This window comes from Pundamilia nyererei, unplaced genomic scaffold, assembly GCF_000239375.1.
Source record: "Pundamilia nyererei isolate P.nyererei 1_Seehausen unplaced genomic scaffold, PunNye1.0 scaffold00153, whole genome shotgun sequence".
NCBI classification, from domain to species: domain Eukaryota; kingdom Metazoa; phylum Chordata; class Actinopteri; order Cichliformes; family Cichlidae; genus Pundamilia; species Pundamilia nyererei.
This window is the reverse complement of record NW_005187554.1, coordinates 950,273-978,083: the sequence shown is the minus strand read 5'-3', so window position 1 is coordinate 978,083 and position 27,811 is coordinate 950,273. Positions and strand designations below refer to the sequence as shown.

General features: G+C 41.0%; 1 protein-coding gene across 3 annotated transcripts in view; it reads right to left on the bottom strand.

Annotated features, from left to right (window-relative positions):
- The window catches only part of LOC102198647 (capon-like protein), a 158,820-nt gene that overhangs the window by 31,933 nt on the left and 99,076 nt on the right, over positions 1-27,811 (bottom strand). For all 3 annotated transcript variants that reach the window (XM_013913826.1, XM_013913827.1, XM_013913828.1), the window contains exons 7-8: positions 21,105-21,270; positions 17,068-17,244 (exon numbers count right to left, since the gene is read on the bottom strand). In XM_013913826.1, the coding sequence (XP_013769280.1) occupies positions 17,068-17,244; positions 21,105-21,270 (343 nt within the window). The remainder of the gene's footprint in view (positions 1-17,067; positions 17,245-21,104; positions 21,271-27,811) is intronic.

Genomic DNA, 27,811 nt, shown 5'->3' with positions numbered 1-27,811 from the left:
AAAATAAAACCAGTACCAAAAAAAGAAGACGAGCTACTGTAACTCACATTGCTGAAAAAGTTCGCACTGGCTTGAATAGACAGTGCATCACAGTTTGCTGCCTATTGAGCTTCATAGTCTCAGACCATTCAGGGTGCCTATGCTGACCTCTGTCCACCACTGGAGCATGGAGCACTGGAAGACGGTGGCCTCGTCTGATGAATCAGGTTTTTCTTTGACAACACGTGGCTGGCCGGGTGCATGTGCATTGCTTTCCTGGGGAACACATGGCACCAGAATGCACTATGGGACCTAGGCAAGCCGGCAGAGACAGTGTGATGGGCAAAGTTCTGACAGAAAAACCTTGGGTCCTGCCATCCATCTGGATGTTACTTTTGACATGGTATGTGAGAAAAAACAAGTTCGATCCATAAAGACCCCACCTCACCATTTTACAAGACATAAAGGATCTGTTGCTAACATCTTGGTGCAGATACCACAGCAAACCTTTAGGGGTCAGGGCTGTTTTGTCATTAAAAAGGACGACCAACATGATATTAGGCAGGTGATGATAATGTTATGCCTCATTGGGGTACATTTGGATGTCCCACCCTGACCATTCACATTTGTAATTTTACCAAAGAACTCACAAAAAAAGCAAATATTTGATTCTGTCCTAAAGTGACCCAAACATCATGTCTACAATCATCACTGTTAACATGACGTGAGCTTTGGGCTAACAACCGACACACCACACAGCTGTCTTCATTGGAACAGCCTACAGGCTGCAAGTCCAAAAGTGGTGCATCACAACAGTCCTTTAATTAGCCACAAGAGGTCAACAGTAGGAGGAATATCATATTCTGCATTAAGAAATATTCCTGCACTAGTGTGCACTTTTTCTCCATCTGCAGTGTTTAGAAGAAAATGCTAAATCAATCAGCTTTTAATTGAAAGAACTTAACAAATAACACAATCTTAATAGATTTGATAAACTTTAAATTAAGACAAATTTTGACACATTTATCTCCTGCCTGGTTGTTCAGTTGTTTTAATTAGTAGAATTATCTTCACACATTTTTGTCTGCATCTTATCTCCAGCCTAATTTCCCCCCCAGGAGATCATTTCAGTTTTATCTAACTTAATTAGTGAAATATGCTTTTCCTGCTGGACTCAGCAGTGCATCAGAAGGAACTAACAGCTCAGCAGTAAAATCTGAACTCTGCAGATTATTACAAAGCTGCCCCGTCCTCCTCTAGTGCCATACCCAACCTGCTCTCCCCTTCTTCTTCTTAAACTGGACACACGTGATCATAGATATCCTTTAAACTTTAAACTTCATCCCTCTAAACATCAGTCGACATCTGTCTTGGTGCGAGACTTGGACCCTCAGTCTCAGGGGACAAAAAACCCCCATCTTATTAAAAAAAAACTAACCTGCCTTCTCTTTCTTCCCATCCTCTCCATCTTCTTCCATTTCATCCTCTCCGTCAGGTAAACTTTGTGCACAACCCTACTCTGTCCTTCCCTTTGGGATTGTTTTACTGGCAGAAACTGCATTTAGGCTACAAGGCGCCAGAACTATTGAATGAAACTAATACAAATGAAGCAAGCCTCCTGACTTTGCATAGCCAAAATTCTCCATTAAAACTAAAACTAATGAATCTCTGCTATTTAAATTAGACCATGCAATGACTAATCCCACATAATCTCCACCGAATCCAATACTGATTATGTTTTTGTAAACAGGTTAGAAATGCTGAATGGAGTGAGTCGACCTGACCTGACTGCTCAATAAAGCAATTACTGTGGCACACCTGTTTGACTATCACACACCAATGCTGCTAAACCTTTAGTACTTGTTTGCATGTTGACATTCTGCTTATGAGACACTTTCATTATGGTGAAAGACATTTTAAATCTAATTTTGTTCCAGTGTATCTAGACACTTTGACCGGATTGGTGAAAAATCGAAATGACTGGTGGTTTTACAAAGAAATGATGAAATGAAATGATACAAATGATGAGTCATCATTACTGGATCATAAGCGACCTTCTTTTATCTGACTCAGCAACACGGGAGTCTCAGGAGCGGTGGATGCTTTTTTTTTTTTTACAAGGCTAAACTGTTAGAGGGAAACATCCAACTGATGTGCCACTTGTGTTCAGGGCTGTGTCCTCATATCCCATCACACTGATGCTCGAATTTGGTTTATGGAAAATAATTGTTTTGAGAAAGAAAGAACAAAAAAGCCCAGAAAACCTCATCTGGATATTCAATGTAGTTAAGTTAAGACAGGTTCAAATTGCTGGAACAAGAAAAAGACTAGAGCTGTCAGCGTTAATCTCGTTAAAATGACGTTAATGCCATAACTGCATTAATGTGGCAAATCTCCGTTAGCGAGTTGGCGCTGATCGGGTCATCTTTGAGAAGATGAGACTGTGCATGCCCAGACAGGAATGGTTATACGTCTACTAGATGGAGACATATAACACTAGATGTCTCTTGAAATACAGGTGACCTGCAACAATGTATCATGTGGAAGATTTCTCAAACTCTCCCACTGGCCTTACAACAATCTGCAGTGTAGGGTAACTGTGCTGCTAAAATTAATGTACCGAGACGTCCACTGTGATGGAAAATAAGCCAGAGAAATAGGAGACCTACAAACAGAGGGTAGACTACAGACTGCTTAGTTGTAGCCAGACATGTCTGTGTGCCTTCAGTCGCCTCCAGATCAAAGTCATCAGATCAATAATTCATTCAGTCATTTGCCACATCACAGTCTGTCTGACCCCACAGCTCCCGGTGAGAGTGTCTGAGTCACCAAAATATGAGTGTCGCCATGAAAGAAACAGCAAGGGGGAAACGAGGCAGCAAGAAAATAATGGGGCTGTGGTTCCGGGTATTCGGTTACTCTCTGGCTTTATCTAATTCTCTTAGTTCAGGTTTGTGTGTTTTTGGTCCATTCTATTAAGAACTGTTGTAAATTCCCTTGGAGGTTGCATAAGGGACAGGATCCAGCCCAAAAATTCCAAATCAAACATGCATAGCCACCCACTGTGGTGACCAGCTTGTGACTTGGCAAAAAGTAGCTTCAGGTATCCCCAGGTATTCCACTGGAATCAATGACCCAGCCCAGAAAGGCAGCAGAACAACAGTACAAAGTGTACAGATAAGAATGTGTGTCCACTGAGCCTTTTGGCTATGCAGTAATGAGGCAGTTATTCAAAGGCTTGGGGGGGTTGAAACAAACTGTGCTTCTTGTGTGTTCAACATTATTTGGCAATCTGAGTTGGTTCTTAAAGGCATGGTGAGGGATACGATGTATCTAAATATGTCATACTTCCAGTCCTACTATGACACATCAAACACTAATATAGTTGAGATGTATCTAACTGAGAGCTAAAAGTGATCAAAGTTATCTCTTGTCTTTCCTTTCAGCCCCCACCTGGCTCAGTGGGAGTTGTTCTCTTTGAGGCTGATTCCATCTTCCACCTCCACTTTAAATTCAGCATGTGTACGCACTACATTTGTCAGCTCGCTTTTGTCAGCGCATAAGTGAAAAGACACAAAGGAAGCTTTAGAAGAAGGGAAGAAATGGGACAAGACAGACGGGCTGACAGGCAGATGCGGATGAGACGGGCCTTCAGCTGTGCTGCGATAAGTTTGCTCTTTTTATTTCTTTACATCTGGAGCTGCACATGTTCCAGATTATGTATCAGGCCAGGCTGCTGCTTAGCATGGCCTTTAGCTCTGCACCGTGGGAACATCAAAGACATCCAGATGTCAATGCACAGCAAGAATCGAGTCAGAACATGAGCATGGTTTTCGCTGAGGTCTCTACTGCCTTCAAATGGATATGCAGACGTGTGTAAATGCTGAGAGAGAAGCAAGAAAAATGCCTCCTCGAGGAAGCTGAAAAAGTTGGATAGTGAGTGGTAGGCGTCTGGTTCAAATCCTCTGACCCAGTGGGAGACCACTGTCAGAGACTGTGAATACATGATACTAATGGGGAACCAAAGCTCAATGGACACAAAATGTTAAGAAAGCATAAAACTTCACGACGCTAATGCACCCACAGACATACACTAATGAACTCCATCTTTTTGGTTGATGCAGCTTGGTCTGCAAAGTTTAGTTAGTGGGAATCTTTTCTGGTGAACTCCTACTTGGCTCCAATCATTAATGTCGAAGTCAGAGGATTAATTGCTCAGCTTTGGAAGTCCTTTATTCCCTCTGCTCTTCTGGCAAACACGGTCATTAATTTCAGCACTGTGAGGAGCTGCCGTGACTGTTTGTTTATATGCGACCTTCTAACTCCTCGTGTCTCTGTCAGCACTACTTTCACATTAAAGAAAACGACCTCAGCCAGTTCCTAACAAGCACACAGCACTTGGCACACACAGTTCTTTATATGTGGCTCATACACAAAGAGCCGGGGGAAATAAACATGAACAGAATCAACGTGTGTCCGTATGTGGAAGTGACTTTCATCATATCCAGTGTTTTTCTCATGTACTAAATGTTATTGTTGTTTATGTGTTTTATTTTCAAAGATAAAATGACCTGAACATATTTACTTTGTAGCCAGCATCAGTTGAAGGTCAGCTTGGTTACTTATTTATTGTGTTACAATAATGAACTTTCATATGGTCAATGTTTCAAATTATGAAATCAGTATCTGCGCAATCCCTGTGAGGCAAATACTTAAACTGGTCTCAAAGCTCCGCCTCACACAGTGTTTTCTCCTCTTGGCTATGTGAGATTTCAACAAGAGAAGCCATGTAAAATATGACCATAAGACACAGGCTGTGTAAACCTTCTGCATGCGAGGAGGAGCCAATCAAAAAGTAGGCTTAAAGGAAGAGTAAAATGAGCTAAACAACTTGTTTTAGACAGAAGATGAACTCAGGGGCTGCAGAGTTAAACAGGGTTTATTTTGAACTGTGACTCATGACAAGCTGCAGTAGTAGAGTCAAAGAGTAAAAATAATAGCTGAAAATAATCAGAAAACATTACACCTATACTCACCAGATACTCTAACAGGTACACCTTTTTAGTAGGGGTGTAACGATACACAAAATTCACGGTTCGGTTCGATACTTTGGTGTCACAGTTCGATATTTTTTCGATACAAAAAAATTTTCATGCTTTTTTAATTTGTCATTTATTAAAATTATAAATATATATTTTAACATGACACGCTTACCTTCAGGGTCATGCTTCACATGAAGACAAAAATAGTTCCAAAGGCCAGATCTGAATGAGGGTGGGGGAGGTTCAATTTGCCATGTTGCAACGAGCTTAGCTTCTGTTTTGTTAGCTTGCGCTGCGCTCAGTGGATCTGCGCTCGACAGTGCAGCCTAGGCGGAGTAGTCGAACAAAGAGATCCACTGAGCTGTCAACACAGACAGCATCGTCAGAAGAAAAGTTGATAAGATAAATTAAAAATTTTGTATTGTTCGCTACATATGTGTACCGAACCGAAAGCACGGTTCAATATCGATACGAGTATCGTTGCACCCCTACTTTCTAGTATCAGGTAGGACCCCCTTTTGCCTTCAGAACTACATCAATTGTTTGTGGTACAGATTGGAAACAAATGTGAGAAATTCTGGTCCATAATGACATGAGTGCATCACACAGTTGCAGATTTGTCAGCTGCACATCTAAATATCCTTTTCCACCACATCCCAAAGATTCTCTATTGAGATCTGGTGACTGTGGAGGCCATTTGAGTACAGTGAACTTATTGTCGTGTTCAAGAAACCAATTTGAAATGATATGAATCTTTGAGACCATCTTCCCTTTGCTGGTCATGAAGGGATGGACATGGTCAGCAACAACACTTAGGAAAGTTGCAGCATAGAAACAAAGCTAAATTGGTACAATCCCCCATAAAATAACACCATCATGACCAACCTGAACCACTGATATAAGACAGGATGTTGTTTAAGCAAAATTCTGACCCTACTATAAAAACAGGGAACATTTTTTTAATCTGTCAATTTCAAATTTCGACGAGCCTGTGAGGAGTTCTGGGTCAAGGTTCATCCTGCTGAGAGAGGCTCTTGTGCATACCTTTATATTAATGAGTAGCTATTGGAGTTACTGTTGCCTTCCTATTTACTTGAAGCAGTCTGGCCATTCTCTTCTGGCCTCTGACCTCAACATAAGAGAAATACTCTCTTTAAACCCTTGATATGCTTGAGCAGATTAGCAGCAGACTGACAGTTTTTTTGTTTATTTGGCTTCCCGTCAGTCAAGAGCTTTGGACAACATTTCCCTAGAGCACTGCTTGGTTGGTTTGTCTAAGACATTTACTTCTCCTGTATGCGTCTACTATATTGAGCACTTGTTTCATCTCAGAAACATCCTGGGTTTGCCATGGAAAATTATAGACAGCAGAGATCATAGCATCCACACTCTTTCATATTGATTTGTTCTATGTTTGCTACAGTTACAGTTGTTGGTTGAGTTTTTATGTCAGAGGAGCAAAGCTGCGTAGCAGGTATCCGGGTTATCGAGTGTGCTGCTCTGCTCGTTATATATAAATACATTTCAGGTCATCTTGCTTTTGGACAAAAAGAAGATGAAAGTAACTGAGTAGCCATTTTTAAAGTTCTGACACCTTTTTATGCTCCAACACCGGCCATCCAACTTGGACATGAACAAACAGTATTAAAGTCTGTATTTTAACCTTATTGTACAGTAGGGCAAAAAAGTATTTAGTCAGCCACCGATTGTGCAAGTTCCCCCACTTAAAATGATGACAGAGGTCAGTAATTTGCACCAGAGGTACACTTCAACTGTGAGAGACAGAATGTGAAAAAAAAAATCCATGAATCCACATGGTAGGATTTGTAAAGAATTTATTCGTAAATTAGGGTGGAAAATAAGTATTTGGTCACCTCAAACAAGGAAAATCTCTGGCTCTCACAGACCTGTAACGTCTTCTGTAAGAAGCTTTTCTGTCCCCCACTCGTTACCTGTATGAATGGCACCTGTTTGAACTCATCATCTGTATAAAAGACACCTGTCCACAGCCTCAAACAGTCGGACTCTAAACTCCGCCATGGCCAAGACCAAAGAGCTTTCGAAGGACACCAGGAAAAGTATTGTAGACCTGCACCAGACTGGGAAGAGTGAATCTACAATAGGCAAGCAGCTTGGTGTGAAAAAATCAACTGTGGGAGCAATCATCAGAAAATGGAAGACATACAAGACCACTGATAATCTCCCTCGATCTGGGGCTCCACGCAAGATCTCATCCCGTGGGGTCAAAATGATCATGAGAACGGTGAGCAAAGATCCCAGAACCACACGGGGGGACCTGGTGAATGACCTGCAGAGAGCTGGGACCAAAGTAACAAAGGTCACCATCAGTAACACACTACAACGGCAGGGAATCAAATCCCGCAGTGCCAGACGTGTTCCGCTGCTGAAGCCAGTGCATGTCCAGGCCCGTCTGAAGTTTGCCAGAGAGCACATGGATGATACAGCAGAGGATTGGGAGAATGTCATGTGGTCAGATGAAACCAAAGTAGAACTTTTTGGTATAAACTCAACTCGTCGTGTTTGGAGGAAGAAGAATACTGAGTTGCATCCCAAGAACACCATACCTACTGTGAAGCATGGGGGTGGAAACATCATGCTATGGGGCTGTTTTTCTGCCAAGGGGACAGGACGACTGATCCGTGTTAAGGACAGAATGAATGGGGCCATGTATCGTGAGATTTTGAGCCAAAACCTCCTTCCATCAGTGAGAACTTTGAAGATGAAACGAGGCTGGGTCTTCCAACATGACAATGATCCAAAACACACCGCCCGGGCAACAAAGGAGTGGCTCCGTAAGAAGCATTTGAAAGTCCTGGAGTGGCCTAGCCAGTCTCCAGACCTCAACCCCATAGAAAATCTGTGGTGGGAGTTGAAAGTCCGTGTTGCTCGGCGACAGCCCCAAAACATCACTGCTCTCGAGAAGATCTGCATGGAGGAATGGGCCAAAATACCAGCTACTGTGTGTGCAAACCTGGTAAAGACCTATAGTAAACGTTTGACCTCTGTTATTGCCAACAAAGGTTATGTTACAAAGTATTGAGTTGTATTTTTGTTATTGACCAAATACTTATTTTCCACCCTGATTTACCAATAAATTCTTTACAAATCCTACCATGTGGATTCATGGATTTTTCTTTCACATTCTGTCTCTCACAGTTGAAGTGTACCTCTGGTGCAAATTAATGACCTCTGTCATCATTTTAGGTGGGGGAACTTGCACAATCGGTGGCTGACTAAATACTTTTTTGCCCCACTGTAAGTTCAAAACCAATTTGCTGAAGCACAGAAGCAAAGTAATGAAAAACAGTCTCTGCTGTACCCCTTGAAGACTGCACAGTGCATGCCACGGCCAACCAGGGCCAGACAGTTTTGAGTTCCACTGCTTGTAGGTGTGTGCCATGCCTTGGTTGGCTAGCTCTGAACCTGCTACGCATTTGCTTTGTGTGTGTTGCCTTTGAGCGTGTCCCTGCTGGTGACAGCGTGAGTTGTGTACTGTGTATTGATTTGCTCCCTTTCTATCCCAGTAGTTAACCCCGGTTTCAAACAACACGCGCTTGTGACGGGGAAATCGATACAAGTCACCAAACCCTGCTGTGCTTGGTCAGACGGGTTGGCAACGTGGCCTCCGAATCACAGCGAAAATCCCAGCCAGACATTTTATCAGTGCTGAGAAGAGGGAGGAAATCACAGAGTTTGCGTGAGAGAGACAAGCTGCAACAAAGATTAAGATTTAAGACCGGACCCGACTTGAAGCATCTGTAGATACGAGAGTTAAACCTTTTCAACACAATCTACTGGCGATTGAGTGTGGAGGCGAACCTCTTATATTACAACAGTATTGTATCTCAACCTCTCAAGGTCAAACATTTTCTGCTTTTAAAGGAGTTTGGGACAAATTGAATTTTTTACTCTTCACTGGTGAGGACTGGTGCTTGCTATTACCCTTGAATGCAAATAGAGGCCTATCAATTCTAGATGTCTTCAGTCCAACACTACTTGCAGACGAGCAACCAGAAACAGACAGTTCTTTCTTTCCAGAATTCAGCTGTCCTGTAAATTCATTACAGCCTCAATCAATAACTAGTTACAAAGTAGGAATGAGTTTCACACTAAACTGAACCTGCACACACCCATCCTGTCTGCTTTGCCTCCGAATGTGATCTCCCTATAAATCCACAGAACAGATGGTTATATTAATAAAGATTTCATGAAAAGCAGACCCTCATAATAACACTTTGTCCTCCGCACGTACTTTAGCAGTAATTACTAACCTCTTTGTCAAGGTTAAAGGCTGTGGGCTGTACTTTATTCCTCCAAACACACAGCATGTATCACTAATATAGAAAACAACAACAAGAGACTGTTTAGAATTACAGCGTGTCTGACATTTTGGAGAGGTCGGCGCAAAAGTGGGGATCAGGGGAATAAAGTTAAGGTCAAGTGTGTGAGAGAAATATAGATGAAATCAGATGGAAGTAGAAAAGACTATTTAGCCATAGCCTGAGCAGAATAGCGAGGTTAGGAATAAAGACATGCAACTTAAGACACGCAAATGGCTAAACCATGAGTGTAAAATGCACTGTGCAATACTGGTAAAGGGATAGTTCCTCCCCAAATCACATTTAGGTACACTCTTCATATCAAAATAATTTTAACAACAAACAGCACTACTGGCCAGCATATTTAATATTTGATAGAATATTTGACTTTGGGGTAACTTATTTTGTTAAACCACCAAAAGGGTTTACTAAAATGTAAATGTTCGAACATACACTCAAGTGAAAACGCTTTTTACAGCACTCTGTGCAGATCTGTGATAACAAATATGTGCATACTTACTTCTTCCATTTGGAAAAAAAAGAGGCAATTTTGGTCATTTGCTGATCTGGCTTTTGCATATTAACATATTGCCACATCCCAGCTAATTCAACCTAAGGTCAGACCGAGCAATCCTTAGAGAAACAAGAGAAACTGCGTAACCCCAAGAGCTACATGTCAGACTCCACAGGCCTCAATTAGTATGCTAAATGTTATAAGAAATTAGAAAATGTCAAAGTATGGCTGATTTGGAAGAGTTGCCAGGAGAAAGCCTCTTCTCTGTAAAGGCAAAACAAAACAGAAACATTCGGTTTGCAAAGCTGCATCTGAACAACCAAAAAAGTTATGGAACAATGTCCTTTGGAAAGACAAGTGGAGATGTTTATCTGTTATGTGCAGTGGCAGATTTGGTAAAAACCAAACATAGGATATAAGCACAAACACATCATGCCAACTGTCAAGCAAGGTAGTGGAGAGGTGACGATTTGGGCTTATTTTGGAGTCACGGGACCTGGGCACCTTACAGTCAAGTTTCAAGTCAAGTTCTACAACCTACTGAATGAGGATGAGGTGTATTTAATTTTTACATAGTCCTGCAGAGTCCTGTGGAAATTTAAACTTTTTCATTACTGGATAACTAAAGGTAACAAAACAGTTTTATCTAATTTAATCAATAAATTAGTTTTTTAGGGCAGTATGGTGGTGCCTCACATCAAGAAGGTCCTGAGTTTGACTCCACCATCTGACCAGCCTTTTTATGTCTGATATTCTCCCGGTGTTTCTGAGGGTTCTCTCTGGGTACTACAGCTTTGTCCCACAGTCCAAGACATGCAGTTAGTTGGGTTTGGTTAGTTGGTTTTCTCTATGTTAGCCCTGTGTCAGATTGGTGATCTGTCCAGGGTGTACACCGCCTCTTGCCTATGGTAGCTGGGATAGACTGTAGCCTGCTTGCGACTGTGATAAGGGTAAAAGGAAGAGATTGGATGGATCGAATCTGTTTTTTCAATTTTATAAAATAAAAATGACAAGGTTCTACCAGTGTGTTTTATTTTACCATCAAATCCAAAATTCAAAGTATTTAATTTACAACCACTGGCTACTGAAAAAAAAAGGAAAATATTTTGATTTGAGGATCTTTTTTGCCCCTTGTCTTTTGAACAGTCCTTTGAATTTAGCTTTGCTTTTATTTCACACAACTTGCCTACAGCACTGATGCACCCGTTCACTAACTGAGGGTATGGGAGGATGGTTAGATTTACAGACTGGAAGCTGTGTTTAAAGTAGTGTATAATTTGTTTACCTGGTCACACATTAGTGAAATTTTGTGACAAATCGACTGGGCAGATCAAGATGCTAAACTCAAGTTATTTTCACAACCTAAGGATCTTGCCCTTAGTGTTTTTATATATAAACAGAACAAAAAATACAACTTTTTATATAATCAACAATAAGAATTTGAGAAGTAGTGCAAACAGATAAAGTTGCCAAAAAAAAGCTAGTTTTGTGTAATTCAAGTCACATAATGCTTGGCCTCCTGGAATACCTTGTCTAAGGCTTTCACATAATCTTCCTCTGCATAAGCCAAAGAATGCGAATGAGCCTGACACCGAGGTAATTTCGGTCTTGATGACCAGACACATTCTTTGATTAAAATGAATACCTGAATCATGAGGTAAGGTCATCTTTTTAAATCACAATAATATCAGTGCAGAGCTTTAACTGATGATTTATCACAACAGGTCTGAATTTGTCTTTGGTCGATATTAAGCGCCCTCTAATTATATTTAAATGACTGCATTATCTGACGGTGATTGCATCAAAAGCTGAAATGTGACTTAAACGTGTGTGTGGGGGTTTTTCTGGGCATTTCTGCTTTAATTACATAGCGACAATGGGGAGAGGGAGTAGAGATATAGTGAAAGAGACTATGAGACATTAGCAGCAGCAAATGTCTAGACAGCCGGGAATTCAATGAGGGACTGATCGCTGAAGGCATCTGCACCCCTGTGCCATGCGCTCAACCACTCGTGAAGATTTTAACTATTTAAATGAACACGTACAAAAGACAGCAGGGGAAAAGAGAGACACAACACAAGGAAAGAGGGATAAAAAAGACAATGTGAAGGATAAGGTTTCGATCAGAGGACATACACCACAGTGTTGCTGGTTTGATCTAACGCCTTAGCCGACTGCTCCAACAGTCAAAAGAAAAGCAAGGACTTCAAAGAAGTTTAAGAGTACACTATTGGGAATTCTTAGAGCTGGAATATTGGAAGTGCTTCTTTCTGTTGTGAATGGAAAATATCAATATGGAAATCCAAGCGTGCAACTTGCCCGAACTGTAGTTCTTCTGTTCACCAGTAGACGCAGGTCTTTGCTTCCATCAAACATGGTTGTTTTGCTACTACAATTCCCATCAAGTACCCTTTCTTTTTTAACATGCATGATTGCTGTTGAGGAGCATATTTCAAAATCTACCCAAGGTGAAGAATTATTGATTCTCTTTTTTAAAGCCATTGCTGCTTAACAACTAATAGCACATTATTTTTCTGCTGTGTTTTCAGTCTGTTTGGATCTGTCAAGTCGACGACAGATGGGACTAAGATACTTGTCTACAACTCTGGTCCTAAGGTATAACTTGCTGTTGTTTTGGGACCATCTAGGTTTAAACCTGCTTTTCCCTGTAACCGGGTATAAACCTTATGCCTAAACTGGAACTTGTCTATCAAGATCCACCGATTTATACAGCAGTATAGAGCTGATTGAGATGTCTGGGAATTGCAGAAGGCACGGGCATTTCTGTGAATCATAACCTAGTAGCTGGCTGGCACCTCTGCTTTCCACACTGAACAAACCGGTAAAGGTAGGCTATCGAAAAATCAACAGTTATATTATTGCTACTTATTGATTTATGTGGTGTCCCTCTGTTTCACCTTGGTCAGGACTCCTCACATCGCGTTTCTGACTGAAGGACGACCAGATCTACATTATTTACTCATTCGCCTATCAAGTGCTTCGTCTTTGTGATAACAGATTAGACTGCTTGCCAGTATGCTCTTGTGCTGACTGTATAACTATTAGCTCCATTTGCTTATTTCAGTATTAGTGACTTTTTCTTTTGCTTTCATCTTCCGTAATTGTCTCAGCGCAGAAATTAAGAACAGTTCTATATGTCTAGAAAAGTAATTTAGATCTTTTGGATCAATTTTAAGTCAAGCCAGAGAAAACCTATGCTGTTGACTAATTATAGCTGGCCTGCATATTATTTACTGGTAACACTAGTTAGTTCTCATGTGCGACCACTTTGGCACGAATATCCAAACAAACGTTAGACAAACAGCAGATAGGATCTTTGTTATCTTTTAATACAAACACAATCAGATGGCAAGTGGCTGGCAGTTTACTGGTTTAATCCAATCTGACTAAAGCTCTTGCAAAAAGATATTGAGCACTTAGAGATTTGGCTCACTTCCTCTTCAAATCTCTGCAGGGTCTACCTTTGCCAAGGACGACTGTCTGCGCTGATCTGAGCGAAGGGCTGTCCTGTTAAACTATGGCTACGGTACACAAAAATGAAAACTCTGTAGCTTTCCCCACGAAACAAAATGAATACTTTAATATTGACTCGTGCCTGGAGGCCGGTACACAGAGCTGGGTTAAAACAAACGGGACCGCTCTTGGCTGTCATCCGCGAGCCGCTGTTCTGGCACGCGGGAAGAGGTTTTGTTTACCGGATGAATAAAAGAAACAAACAGCGTTCCTCGAGGTCCAACTAATCCCAGCTTTACATAAATTAAAAAGTCGGGAGATATGTGCGTGGACAGCTGAAAAGAGTGCAAACATGCTCTGACTACCAAGTTGACAAACAGTGAGAGACAAAAAAGAGGGTCAAGGATGGAGCAGTTCCAACAGTTTCTGTGTAGAAAACAAAGTTTGTACAGGTAGATAGAGATTTCTGTCTAAAAATAGTCTTTGATTAATTATGAACAGAGGAAGAAAGGACTTTCCCTTTCCAAAGTAACAAAGTCCCTCCAAAAGTTAGACCCAACTGTTCGTGCTTCATCGCAGGAAGAGTCGCTTTTCACTCCAGCTGTGACGAGAGTGTGTCAGTCTCAGGTCTCTTTAGTCCCGAACACTTCTGTCTTGTTCCTGTCAGCGTGAATGATCGCTACTCCGTCTGTGTTGACAGAGTGAGCACTTGCCCCTGAACTAACCTTGAGGAGTTATTGTATATGTACATTTTCAAACAACTTCTATTTGCTAAGTGATTGATTTCCTGTTACACCCTAACAGCCCCATGACACCATCAGCGTACACGCAGAATCACAACTTCAATTTACCCAAAGGGGAAAACTTAAGAGTCTGAATCTGATGAGTGTGTCTGATAGATGGACGCCTGTGTGTCATGAAAAAACAGGAAACAAAAGGAAGCAAACAGGAGCAACAGATTCAGAGAAATAAGAGTATATGCATGTAGGGATGGGTATCGAAAACCAGTTCTTGTTGAGAACCGGTTCCCACTGTTTCAATCCTTGGAATTGTTTGCCATTTTTGCAAAAGATTCCCTTATCGATTCCAGTCGCCCCGAATCACGTCACCACGTTGCGAAGCGTCATTTACCTGGCAGGAAACATGGTGCCTAAGCGGCTCAAACGGTCAAAAAGTTTGGTTACACTTTACGAGAACGGATGACAACGGGGCAACTTGCAATACTTGCAAAGTAGATATTTCATTTAAGGGAGGAAACACTACGAATATGCAAAAGCATTTGCTGACAAAACACACGATGACCTTAAATGAATGTCGTGTTTTTAATTCCGCTCCGGACTCATGAATTTCAACCCAGCAGCAGCGGTAACATTTGCACGTGCTCTCCCGTTAATGCGGCAGGTAAATAATCAACTAACAGTGCATATTATGTTAGCGCGATCTGCCTTATTACAAAACCTGCCATTACTGTGCATTTAGGTGACCATGATGAGACAGAGGGAGTCTGGCTGGTGCTCGCTGGCAGTTCTCCCTGCAGCCTACCGGTAGCGTCTCCTTTTAGGCCAGGATAGACAAATGTCACCGAGCAGTGACTAAGTTTGTGGTAAAAGGCTTGCACCCATTTGCCACAGCAGAGGGCCCCGATTTACGGTAAGTGAATGTGTTTAATTGTAGGCAGGGACATTACTGGATATTCTTGTGTAATTGCTACTGAATAATTTATGTTAAACTTTGTTATTGCTACAGAAGAATATTTATTTTATTATTTTACATTTACAAGGTTTTTTCCTGGGGACCCTGTGACACCCCATTGAAGAGCCGTAGGCTGGATCTCTTAAGATCTCACTGTTGGGTTTGTAAGGCCATGTTACTCCTAAATTTCTATCTTGTTCAAAGAGAAGATATAAAACAAAGTTCTAAGCTGATCGACCTTAGTGTTCTCCTTTTTAAAAAGAATCGATAAGAGAATCGAATCGTTTAACAGAATCGAAAATGGAATCGGAATCGTGAAAATCTTATCAATACCCATCCCCATATGCATGAGTGTGCATACAGATTAGGCTCAAACTCTTGTTTTCCAAGGGTACGTGACCAACTCAGATTATTATTCTTAAGGCGAATTCAGCCTGAACTAGAAGCAAATTATCTATAATCAAACTTTATTTGCTTACAGCTGATTTGTGATAACCTCTAGCTAACAAAATGTCCTGTTACCCTGTGTGAACTTGTTTTTTTGCCTCCTGTATGAGGATGATAAGTTTGACAAACCTAAAATTTATAATGTTTGGTATGTTCTTGTTTGGTCTCCTCTCTGATGTCATGCTGTCGATGATTTTTGATTTATCATTCTGCTATTAATTTGTTTGTGCCCACATGTGTCCTTTTTTTAAAGGGACACTATTTTAATTAGGTTTCTTTTTACATTTGATGCTCTGGCCTTATTAATTGATTTAGACTGTTTTCTTGTGAGTTGTCCAGTTTTAGAGCCATCAGTTATCTGCCCTCTACATCTGGGACACCACTGTTAATCCCATCGGGATAGCACATGTCCCGATGGAAGACATCCCATCAGTTCAACTCTGACTGCACAGACATATTTCTGAGTTTGTGTTTCAAATTTATGAGCTGAATTCAAGTAGTTAGTGTGAATTTCATTAATATTTTATTTCTGGCCTTTTTTCTGCTTTATTGGACAGAGCAGTGAAGAGTGACAGGAAAGCAGAGGGAGAGAGAGGAAGAGGAAGATGTGCAAAGTAGAAGAAAGTGCAGTGGGTCGGACTCGAACCCGTGAATTTCTATGTAGAGGACAACAGATTTGCAACTTTTCACACTGCTGCAGCATCATTATGACCAAACTGCACATAATGGTCAAATTAACCTCATTCTCATCTCTCAGACTAAAAGCAGACTTACTCAGTGTTTTTGCAAAAGCCAACCATTTCAGAGGCAAAAGACCGTGGCAGCAGTGTTTTCCCCAGTGTGACTTAATGTACTGACTTCGAATGCACGACAAGGTTATGTTTTCCCATAGAAGCCTTATGTCCGTCTAAAAACAGCTGACACCATAGTTATCTTAAATTCACTTCAAGTTCAAGCTGAATGTGCCTTAGAGGACAGCTTATAACTTTAATCTGCCAACAACATCAGGTTAAAAAAAAAAAAAATTGGTAAATTCACGTTAGCCTTGATTATGTAGTTGTGTACATCCAATATATGTCTCTCTCACATAGCAGTTTTAAGTAAGTGAACAAAACAAGCCACCATAGGATTCTCCGGATGGGGGGGTGGGGCAGGTTAAAGTGTTACACCGCTATTTCATCTCCCAGGCAGTCAGGAGTTCCCTGTCTGTTGAGAACATTAAGTAGCCTCACTGTCTCCTGATCTGTTCCCCATCCAAAAATCTCCATGTCTTCCTCGTCCTCATCCTCCCCTTCATCCTCATCCTCATCCTCATCCTCCCTGTCATCACTGTCGTCCGTGTTTGACTCGTACTCTGAGGCAATACCCGACTCGCGAAACCTTGCGAATTCCAGGCAGCCCAGAGATTTGACGTCGCAGGACAAAGACTTTACTGGACCCTCTGACGCTTCTGGACTTTTGATCTCTGGCCTGTTAATCTTGAGCGGATGAGGAGGCGAGGGGAGTCGAGGAGGTGGAGGCCCCGGGGGTCCCGGGAGGAAACGGAAACACTCCAGTTTGAGTAGACATTGGTCCCTACCTAGTGGGCTTCCCAGAGTCCCGTTGGATGACGAGAAGGCATTGCTGGTCCCGTCGCTGTTGCCAAATGTGTGCAGGTTGAGGGCTGACACCTCAGGCTTAGGTGTCGTGGGGTCACATATCACCGGAGGTACTGTAGACCGGAAGGTGATCTCCAACAAACTGTCCTGGGAACCCACTGGATGGAGGAGATAAAGCAAGGAGATTTCAGGTGAAACAAAAGGTGGAAAGTGAAGAACAGAGATACATAAAATGTTTTCAACCACTTTTAAAAATGAGCCTTGATTGAAATGAATCTGCCATCACCTTTGCAGGCAGAAGATAAAATGTATGTGACGTACATATCTGTGAATTGTGGTGAATATAAGATTACAACTCCCAGCAAAATAAATCACTCTGTGACCAATAAATCAGTGCATGCTCGTACAGCATAAGCAGAGGAGAAAAAACAACATGTTTCAAGGCATTTCATCATCATCACGACTGCTCAGTGAAACAGGTTTAGCAGGGTTCTTCACGGGCACACAGCACAGACCTGGAGCTGGAACAGTGAGAAAGAGATGCATTAAAGAAAGACGTCTTCAATACCAACCCAGAACAAACATGAAGGATGACTCACTCACTCCTTGGCAGAGGACAGTAGCAGTAGCTTGTTTGGGTTCACAGCAGTTGCAGTGTTCGAGTTTAAACAACTCCATCAATCAAACATCTACAAAAACTTCTCAGACTGCTTCTGCAGTATAATCTGCTTTAGATTATGCTACATATATGTTTGTTTGTTTTTTTTGGTTTGTTTTTTAGGGGATGTATTTTTTGTCACACACACACAGACACACACGGAGGGTGTTTAAAAAGTCTTATTACAGTGGGATAAAGGACCTCTTGAACTGCTCAGTACACTGAGAGGAACTGTCTGCCACTGCTGCTCCTTTGCCCAGCCAGAAGGCTCTGAAGAGGATCACTTTTTTCATGGATTCAGCCAGGCGTTGGGATTATTCCTTAGAGATTTTGACCTATATTCACCTGATGGCATCACATATTTGCTGGAGAAGCTAACTTAGTGAGGACCTTCATTGACATAATGTTTTCCCATTAACCCTAACCATTAAAAACGAATGCCTAACCCTAACCCTAGGGTAACTAAACCTAACCATAACCTAATTGTAACCCAGACACTAAAACCACATTTTGAGCCTCAAAAAAGCCTTCAAACTTGTGAGGACCAGTGTGTGAGTCCTCACAAGTTACTGTTGGTTCTTACAAGTATAGTAGAATGCAGATTTCGGTCCTCACAAAGATAGCTAGACAGGAACACACACACACACACACACACACACACACACACACACACACACACACACACACACACACACACACACACACACACACACACACACAGTCTCAACAGCAGATGAAACGGATGACTAAAATTGTGTGGTAGTGAGGGGGGAGACATGGAAAGGACATCTTATACTGGACACGTCTGCGTTTTAATGCTTTTGTGCGCCGTGTGTTGCTGGACGTCTGCTCTGCATGTCTGACAGTGATGTGTGTTGACCTAGAGTGTGATGTAGAATTACTAATGCCTTTTTTCTGCCTCCTTCATGCCTATTTTTCACTTTTTCTCGTCACTGTCATTGTACATTTGCTTGTTTGTCACGGCACCTTTGGTGTGACCGAACAGCTCTGTTCTGTGAGATATCTCACTCACAGCTCATTCAGCTGAGCTTTTTCCCATATCATTTGCTTGGTAGAGTTTCTCTTTGCCTTGGTTGTACAATTTTTTTCCACAGCAGGAACGTTGTTAGAGGCAAGGGACAGATGAATGTCTAAATGAAAGGAATTATTTGGCACCCAGTTTTCTGCCTGGGATATAATGTTATCTTGAAACAGAGCAATTTACAACTGTAAACTTTGTATCGAAATGTAGATATAAAGGAGACACATCAGAGGACATGACTTGTTTTGACCAATCACCTAGTCAGCATGATCAAAGGACCTTTGACACTTTCCTCCAGTTTTTTCCAGTGAAATATGAGAAGAAAAGACAAGACATTCAGAAACATGTTTGTTTGTATTAGACTATGTCATTGACACTAAACTGGTCCACCTCTGCTTGCACTGGGTGTAAAATTGATTTGCTTTTAGTTTTTAACAGCGACTAATGCCATGTTCCAGTTATCTCTTGGATGCTGGAAATCAGGAGTAAGTTTGTGCGTTCTGGTAGGATAGCTGGAAATGTGAGGAAAAACAGGATTTGCTTCGGCTTTTGGAAAGGTAGAGCGATTTATGCATCACTAACAATACAACATAATGCATGTTTTTTGTGCTTAAGAACACCACAGCAGCACGTTCATGGACAGAGCCTGGTCAGTGCTCTGGATGTGGCTTATTTTGTGAGTCAGAGTGCATACACAACAGTGGCAGTACAGAATAAAAGATCTTTAGTAAATAAACATATACTGTTAATTTGAAATTCCTACGTTGCCTCGTTTTCGGGTTATCGAATTCACAAACTTGAGTTAACGCGCCAATATCCTATGAGCCTTTTACAGCTGAGGGGTAAAAATGAATCAACTATGGAGGTATTACAATTATTATTTATCATATAGATTACTACTGTGTTAATTTTATGTTTGTCTTTTAATCACAGTGGATCAGTGGCTAGCACTGCTGCCTCACAGTTTACAGTTTTAGTGCCGTTTACCGCCACCATCTTGGACTGTTAACTCAGGATTGGTGGGGCTGCTCCGACTTTCTGAGTAAAGAATCAGAAGGAACCTTCCAGATCAAAATTCTAACTGGGAATAAGAAAATTCCCACTTCCAATACCTGAAAACGTAATATTTCCTTTACTTACTGGAAAAAGTATATACTATATAAAAATAACATAAAACTATATAATAAATAATTTAGATCTATAGCCCACAAAATACATGAAATAATGTGCAAGTAAAATTGTGCATGGCCAGATAAATATAAACCCCTCCAGCTAATGTCTTTAAAAGATCAAGTCTTTAAAAGAAAGCGGAAACAGACTAAAAGCAGGAACCTTTTACTTCCTTTTACTTCCTGGGAGTAAAAGTCTTTGACAGTTTTAATGAAAAACTGGTCATTTACCCTTTTTTTCCTATTACATTCTATATGTATATTGCGTTTTATAACTATTGTTAAATACTTTAAGGTCTCTATATATTTTAGAATTATATTGAAACTTAAATATGCTTATTTTGTAGTATATGTTTGCAGTGTGTGCATGCTGATTATTCTCTATCAGTGAGAAACCTCCAAAGCCTGTTAAAAATAATCAGCGAAACATTATGAAAACGAAGACTTGAGCTCAAAGAACAACACAGCAGTCTGAAGCGTCAGCAATTAATGCATTAATAAGATACTATAATGCAAAGAACTATTTTCATGGACACATCTGAAGGATGAGTCTGCCTTGTTATAGTTAAAGAATTAAAGTTACATTTTGTGTAAGGGCCAAAATCGAATTGAAACCAAAAAGCTCCCTTGTGCTGTGTTTTTGCAGCCTATCATCTAGATCAGAGATGTCAAAGGCACTGCACATTATGTTCACACACTTACAGCCCATGTTAATGTTGAGTAGGTCAGATAAAGAAATGGTGCTCTAGTAAAACAGAAATCTGTTGCTACGGCTGTTTGGGCTTAAGCTCTGAGATATAATTGCCTAAATTTACAGAACAAGTTGAGGGAGCATCACATTTTCCAAAGCTGTCCGGTCAAACAGACTGAAGTCTCTGTCAGGCTGATTTTTGCCCTCGGGCCTTATGCTTGACACATCTTGCTTTAGGTGATGAGTTTTTTCCTCAAGCAAGAACTACAAACTACATCCCGTTTCCTACTGACTGCCAGCAGAGGCTGATGCAGGTCACAGTTTACACACTTGCCCGGTGCAACCTGTCTACTCTTGCCCTGTACATTCAGTAGATGTGTGAGCACTTTTATATCATCAGAACATCTCTATTTATCTAAAGTGTATTATACAGTATGCATGTCTATAGGTCCACTCACTGGAATTTGGTCCAGACATTTTGGTCTCCAGTTCCTGGATCTGTTTAACCAGCAGAGAGATGTGCTGCAGAAGGTCTTTGTTCTGGAGGAGCAGCTGGTGGACGCGAGCCTGGGCCTCCAGCCGAGCCGTGGCCTCTGCACTCAGCTGGTCCTTCAAGAGATGGACCTGCAACAGAAGATGTGAGGGGTCAAGAGTCTGTTGACAAGCAGGGAGAAAGGGATTCTCTGTAATGAGCGAGGCAAACCTAATCCAGCTCACAGAAACATTTTTTCCCAGGTTGCTCCTCTTATCTGAATTCCCCAAACAAAACAATGCACCTCATCCCAGTCTGTGTGAAGACCAAGGCCAAACTGTGCTGACCTTACCAACACACTTTTCTCATCTGAGAAATCAGCGGTGCGTGCTGTTTGCCGCAAATATTTCTTTAATGGCAACAAGAAAATACAAAAAGTTCATTTACATGCTTTGAATGGGTCCGTGTTGCAGCTTTTCTGAAGCTAATGATGTGACTCAAGGTTGTTGTCATAGTAACGCATCTGCCCTTTTTTCCTTTTTCCTTTTTTTTTTTAAATGTCTAAGCAGTTTTCCAGGAGCGAGAAAAGTAATGACAGTCAGAGGAAGAGGCTGAGAGATTTGACAAGATAAAGAGAGCGAAACAAAATGTTGATGCATCTCCTTCCCCCAACACAGAAACCACTGAGTCTGAGCTCAACAAGAAAACTAGAATCAGTCAAACACCACGAGGGTAACAGCTTAAGAGACAGGGTGGACAGATTTCTATCAGCATCTGAATGTGCAGTCACTGCAAGTATCAAGCATGACATCTGGCTCTAAAACACTGTAGCACACATGAAAAGAAGCCTGACTACATCTGAGACTGAATCCTTTTTTGTTTTGTGGTATATTTTGTCCTCATGTCATATACAAGTTCATTTTAATTACCCTGGAAAAGAGTGGACTCAAATTAAATATACTGCTTGAAAAACTTAAACGAACTCTGAAAACACATCAGATCTCAATATTGAAAATAAAATAAATCATGCTGCATATCTACACTTATATCGAGTGTAAGGTGAATGAAAGGGCGACACATTGTTTGATGGAAACGAAAATGATCACCCTACAGATTCAAAGACAGGTATGAAAAGCGATAAAATGATGTGGCAGGTTAGTCCATTTTGCAGGTGGTCCGAAACATAACATCCCAGAGGTGTTCTATTGGATTTAGGTCAGGCAAGCGTGTGTGGGCCAGTCAATAGCATTAATACCTTCATCCTCCAGGAGCTGCCTGCATACCCTCAACAAATGAGGCTGATCATTGACATGAACTGTAGGGTCCAGGTATTGCGTGATGTTCCCAGTAATGACACTAACCCTAGCCAAATGTAAAACTATAGAATTAGTCAAAACTAGTCAAAAAAGATGAGGAAGAAAAAAAACATCAGTGGCCGCCACCTTTAAAACCATTCCTGGTTCGAGGGTTGTCTCATTGTTGCTGCACATGTTGTTCATTTCATTAACACCAAAGCAGCTTGAGTGATTAACAACAATATCCCATAAGTTTAACTGACTCGTTTATGAATGTATAAATCTGCAAAACAGTCGTCTTTGGTCTGGCAGAATATAATACCATACAAAAGTATTAAAAATGCCAGATCAACACTGTGTTGCTTTCATCAGTGGGCTCTCTGCTTTTATGTATTCAGTTGTATCTTTTTTCCTGTATTTTGGCACCGTTTTGTTTATAAACTGGGTTGAATTTTAGACTATATAAAAAAACTACAACAAAAACAAAAACGATGGATTATTATTTCCACTGAGAGCTTGGGTTTTATCACAGATGAGAGAAACGTGGATAAAATTCTTGTAATTAAAATATACTCTCATGAAATACAATATGAACTTTGAGCCTAAATACAACGTGGATTTGTCTCCAGTTATGTGGGGAATGTAGCTCGAGTGTGGGCCATCTTCTAGTAACTACGCCGGTTGTGAGATGAGAGGCTCAGAGGATGTGAGCTTAGGAGATGGCAGCGATTGATCGATCGCACCATATTTTCAGTGTTTTCATTAATTAAAGTTGCAGAGGGAAAGAAGAACAAAACAGCAAACCAACTAAATCATCTGAGTGTTTTTCAGTCAGAAGCAAATGAAGTAATCAGCGAAAATCTTTGGGGATTGTAAAGTTGTTTTCAGTTTAAGATTTTGGTGACCACTTTCAGAGCTCTTCATTGGTCACATTCCTCTTTATATTGCTGTTAACATTTACATCCATACGCCACTACTAGGCCAGCTGACTGATGTTTGTTGGTGGCACCTGGGTCCAGATCAAAAACAAAAGGAGACGGTGCTTTTGAGTTTCCGGCTCCCAGGATGTGGACTTTGCTTCCGTTGGACTGGAGATTTGTGGAGACTGCTGGCACTTTTCAAAAGAAGCTTAAAACCCACCTGTGCAGGCTTTCTTTTATTTACTTTGATCCATTTATACCCTTTTAACTGGTGTATGTCATTTTATACTGGAAAACACAATATAAATAAACCTTACTTGCTTCCTACATGTGGAATCAGTTAGTAATTTGAAACATGTCGCCTTTAGATGTGGGAAACTGTGATGGGCAGTTTTTTTTTGTTTACTTTTTTACCAGTTTCAGACAAATTTTATTACTTTTTTTTAGCTAATTAAGCATGATGAAATATTCCAGCTTTGACTCTACTTTCTGATACTTGATCACCTTCTATTACATTATCTAAAAGTTTAAAAGAAAAAAAAAACACCCAGACAGAACATTAGTGATAGATGCAACCTCTTTGTGCTGTAATTACAGCGGCTTTATCTTTTATTACAAGACGAATGGTGCTCGTTTGGCAGCTCTGATCCTCATGTAGCCTTAATGCAACAGCCTGCTGTGGCCCGCGAGATTAAAGCACACACTCGATTTCAATTTAAGACTGAACGGCTCAACTTCTTTTACACTTTGAATCGGGGATATAAAAGGAGAGGAAGGGGAGAAAGAAACTGTTCAGTCGGTGCACAGATGTCTGCACACACACACTCTCATAGCTTTTATAGCAGCAATGACTCTCCGTTCTGACTTCAAAGTACTCTCCAAATCAAATGTTGGTCCCACCTCCCACCCTGTTCTGCCATCTCCTATCCTGAGCACGTATTTGCTTTCAACAGTTTCAAAGGAGAAATTCTCAAGGTTTCAAATCACAAGAATGGTTCAGAAGAGGCCCAGTGTGTTAAAGGAGACCACTTATTAATGATTTTCTGACAGCAGAGGCGACGTGGCTCTCAATAATTTGATTAAGCTTAACTCTGGAGTTTGAACATGGTCCAGCGGTGCTTCAAACATCGGCTGTTTAACAGGCAAAAAGGAGCCGAACAAAAAAAAGGGTGAAACATCCTTTTACCCAAAAATTCTGCACGGATGTGGAAAATGTTTTAATGTTAAACAGCGACAGTTACGTGGTTTCTTGCCTTTTTAATAGCTTCTTGTCAGTGTACATGTAAGAAGCTTAATCAATACCAAAGTGATTACAAGCCGTTTCCCTTACAATCTTAGGAAACCAGCTGGGGTGAAGGGCTCACGGTGTATTTTCAGAGCAGTGTGAATGACAGGGCCTCATGTGGAGGTGCAAGTTACTGAAACTCCTAATCACTCCTTAGCTTCTAATTTGAGCTTGATGCAGTAGCGCAGCACTTGTTACCGTGGTAGCACGAAGGCTCTTGGCTGTTGACGTCAATGAAAGGAAGGAAAAAACTCTACAAAACAAACTGTAATCAGAGTTGGAACAATGTACCAAGGCCATTCTAGCCCCTATGAAACGCAGCTATGCACTACAGAGAAATCCTCTATTCACTATTGCATTTGCAGTGCTCGTGTTGCAGGTTTTAATGAGAACACAACAAGCTCATGTACCGAGGTCCTTTATAATATTTTGTCTAACTTTAATTCTTGCTTGTCATGACAGCAAAACATTTTTAGCTAACTTTGTGGAGATGCTCCAACATCTGACCAAGTGATAGCTTTTTGGTCATCGATGGCAGTCATACTTTGTTAATGGTTACTGTTGCTGCTAATCAAACTAACACATAAATTAACCATCACTTATGGTCATGAGCTTTGGGTAGTGACTGAAAGATTGAGGCTGCAGAAAGAAGTTTCTTTGAAGAGTGGCTGGGCTCTCACTTAGAGACGGGGGGGAAAAGCTCGATCATTCGAGAGGGACTACAGCAAAAGGAGCCAACTGAGGTGGTTCAGGCACCTGATAATGATGTGTCCTGGAGGCCTCCTAGGAGAGGTATTATGGACATGTCCTACAATGCTTCCCACTGTTTTAGTCCCTTTAACTTATAGTTAATTTTATGTAATTGTCTAGTTATTTCTGTTGTAAAGTTGAGTGTTTTGACATGCGAGGCCATGAGGAGTGACTCCCTGTCTAATCCTGGTTTAAGCGATAAGACAGAACCTGATCTGCAGGTTCTTTTACACAGAGATATTGTCATTTTATGGAACATTGGCTCTGTTCTCTTATTATGGCTCTGTTCTACATTTTGTGCGTCGTTTTCTGTTTTCTCATTTACTCCTCTTTGCTACTTTTCTGCATTAGACTGACTCATCACTCCTTTGTCATTCTTATGAGGAGGCAGTGGGGCGGAGAGATCCATCCCACCTCCTCTCCCACATTCACTGGCCAGACAGTGTCAAGGAAGATGGTCATCTACTTCCATTATCCCCGTACTCCTCAACAAACAGAGGTGATTACAGATTGTGTTCGGCCTCTGAAGAGCTCATTTGTAAAGATAGACACCCTGATGATGACTGCGGTGGTTTAATTTACAGCAGATGGGACCCCATCTTGAGCTATGGAAGAGAGGAGCTTGACTCTGACTTGTGCTGCCCTGCTGACAACTCTAATAGCACATCAGCCACTCCTCCGTGGTTTATACTGAGGCCTTGGCCACAAGAGTCACATTTGTTCTGAAGCTGTCCATTGTTAAATGTCTCACTGAGCTGCTGTGGCTGCTAAAAGGACAGTGAATAATTCAATATAAAAGCTGTAGTGAACAAATTAGATAATTCAAATAATCTAGGAACAAAAACAATTTCTTTTAAAAGTCAAAGCTAAGCTTTATCATCTGGATATCTGATCAAAGAAATGTCTGAAGTGGCCACACAAGGTTAAACTTACACTTTATTCAGCAAACTCTCTGAAAACAAAACTGTTCCCAGAGATAAAATGTAAAAATAAAATTGAAAATAGATAAGATGAACGATAACAAGTCCTAAGTTACTACGGCTTGACCTCGAAGATTATTGCCTTTTGTTCAGCGGTGCGCTTTTCTGTCTGGCCACCTTTAGTTAGTTTGATTTGCTTTCCATTGTTATACTTAAAGTGAACTGTCACTTAAGCAGCACAGGTAGTATTTATGAATAATGGAACACATTTTCCAGTTCGCAGATGTGTAATTACAGTCAGTGTTATCATTCTACCTGTGTATATCTTTTACCCTATGTGTTGCCCTTCTTTCACAGACTTTCTTTGGCCATTTTTGACTGAATTGGTGGGCAATATTGTGGTGAACACTGTTAGGATCATTACAGTATTTTTTAAAATAATGTGTTTATGGCGCAGTAACATTAACCCCCCCAAAACCGGTGGTTGAACAGTGACTTCATTTAGCACTGTGCCTTTTGGCAACAGACTAGTTGTGGCAACTAACTGGTCTACCCTAAATTGAGTGTGCAACATGCTCAGGATGTCATTTTTTATTGCAAGGTGATTGCACAGATTGCCTGGTGGAAGGCAACCTGTCTCCAAACATTCACAGCCTGAATCCGACTCACTTGCAGATTGGAAACGGTTTGCAAATATTTTCCATCTTATGAATGTGGACAGATTATCGGCACGTTGCAGTCAGAGTCGATCTGTGCTGAGTGCAAATCATTTTCCGATGTATCTCTTTGCTATAGGGGACTCAACTCAACTGGTTGCCAATTCATTGTATTCTGGTTATATTCTTATACAAAAAGCAAGGTTGCCTAGAAATTATGTTGTTTTCCAGTTAAAATGCTGTCCTGTTGCAATTACATCACACTCTAGCCACTAAGGTCTGGGTGTAGCTCAGGAGCTAGGTATTCTCTCAAACAGATTGCATGCAATTGGCAACTTGATCCCATTCGGTGGCAGACGGACGAGTGATGACTCTGTCTCTGCTGTTTCATCAACTTGTCTTTGCACCCCCGTCACTAACTGCGAATAGTCGTAGACCTGATCCCCATCTTTAAAGTGACCATTTCAAAGGCAACAAGATCGCAAGTTAATTCCACACAGTTGCAATAATCTTTCCTGTGCTGCAGTCTCCAGACACTGTTTTCCCCACTGTGGCCGCAGCATAAGCTACACACTTACTTCTCGAAGAAAGAGACATTTGTCAACCTACTTGCTGGATTACTTTCATGTTACTCTATATAAAACTTTATAACTATAAAATGGTCTGAGACGCACTGCCACATAATTAGCAGTTAACAATATAAGCTTTAGGCTACTGTCACGCATCCCAGCTAAAGCTGGGCGATATGAGATTTTTTCATATCACGATATGTTTTTTTCATTTCAGGCGATAACGATATCTATCACGATATAAGCCAAATAACTATATTTGTAAGATTTAAATGTGCCGTTGCTCACAAGTAAAATG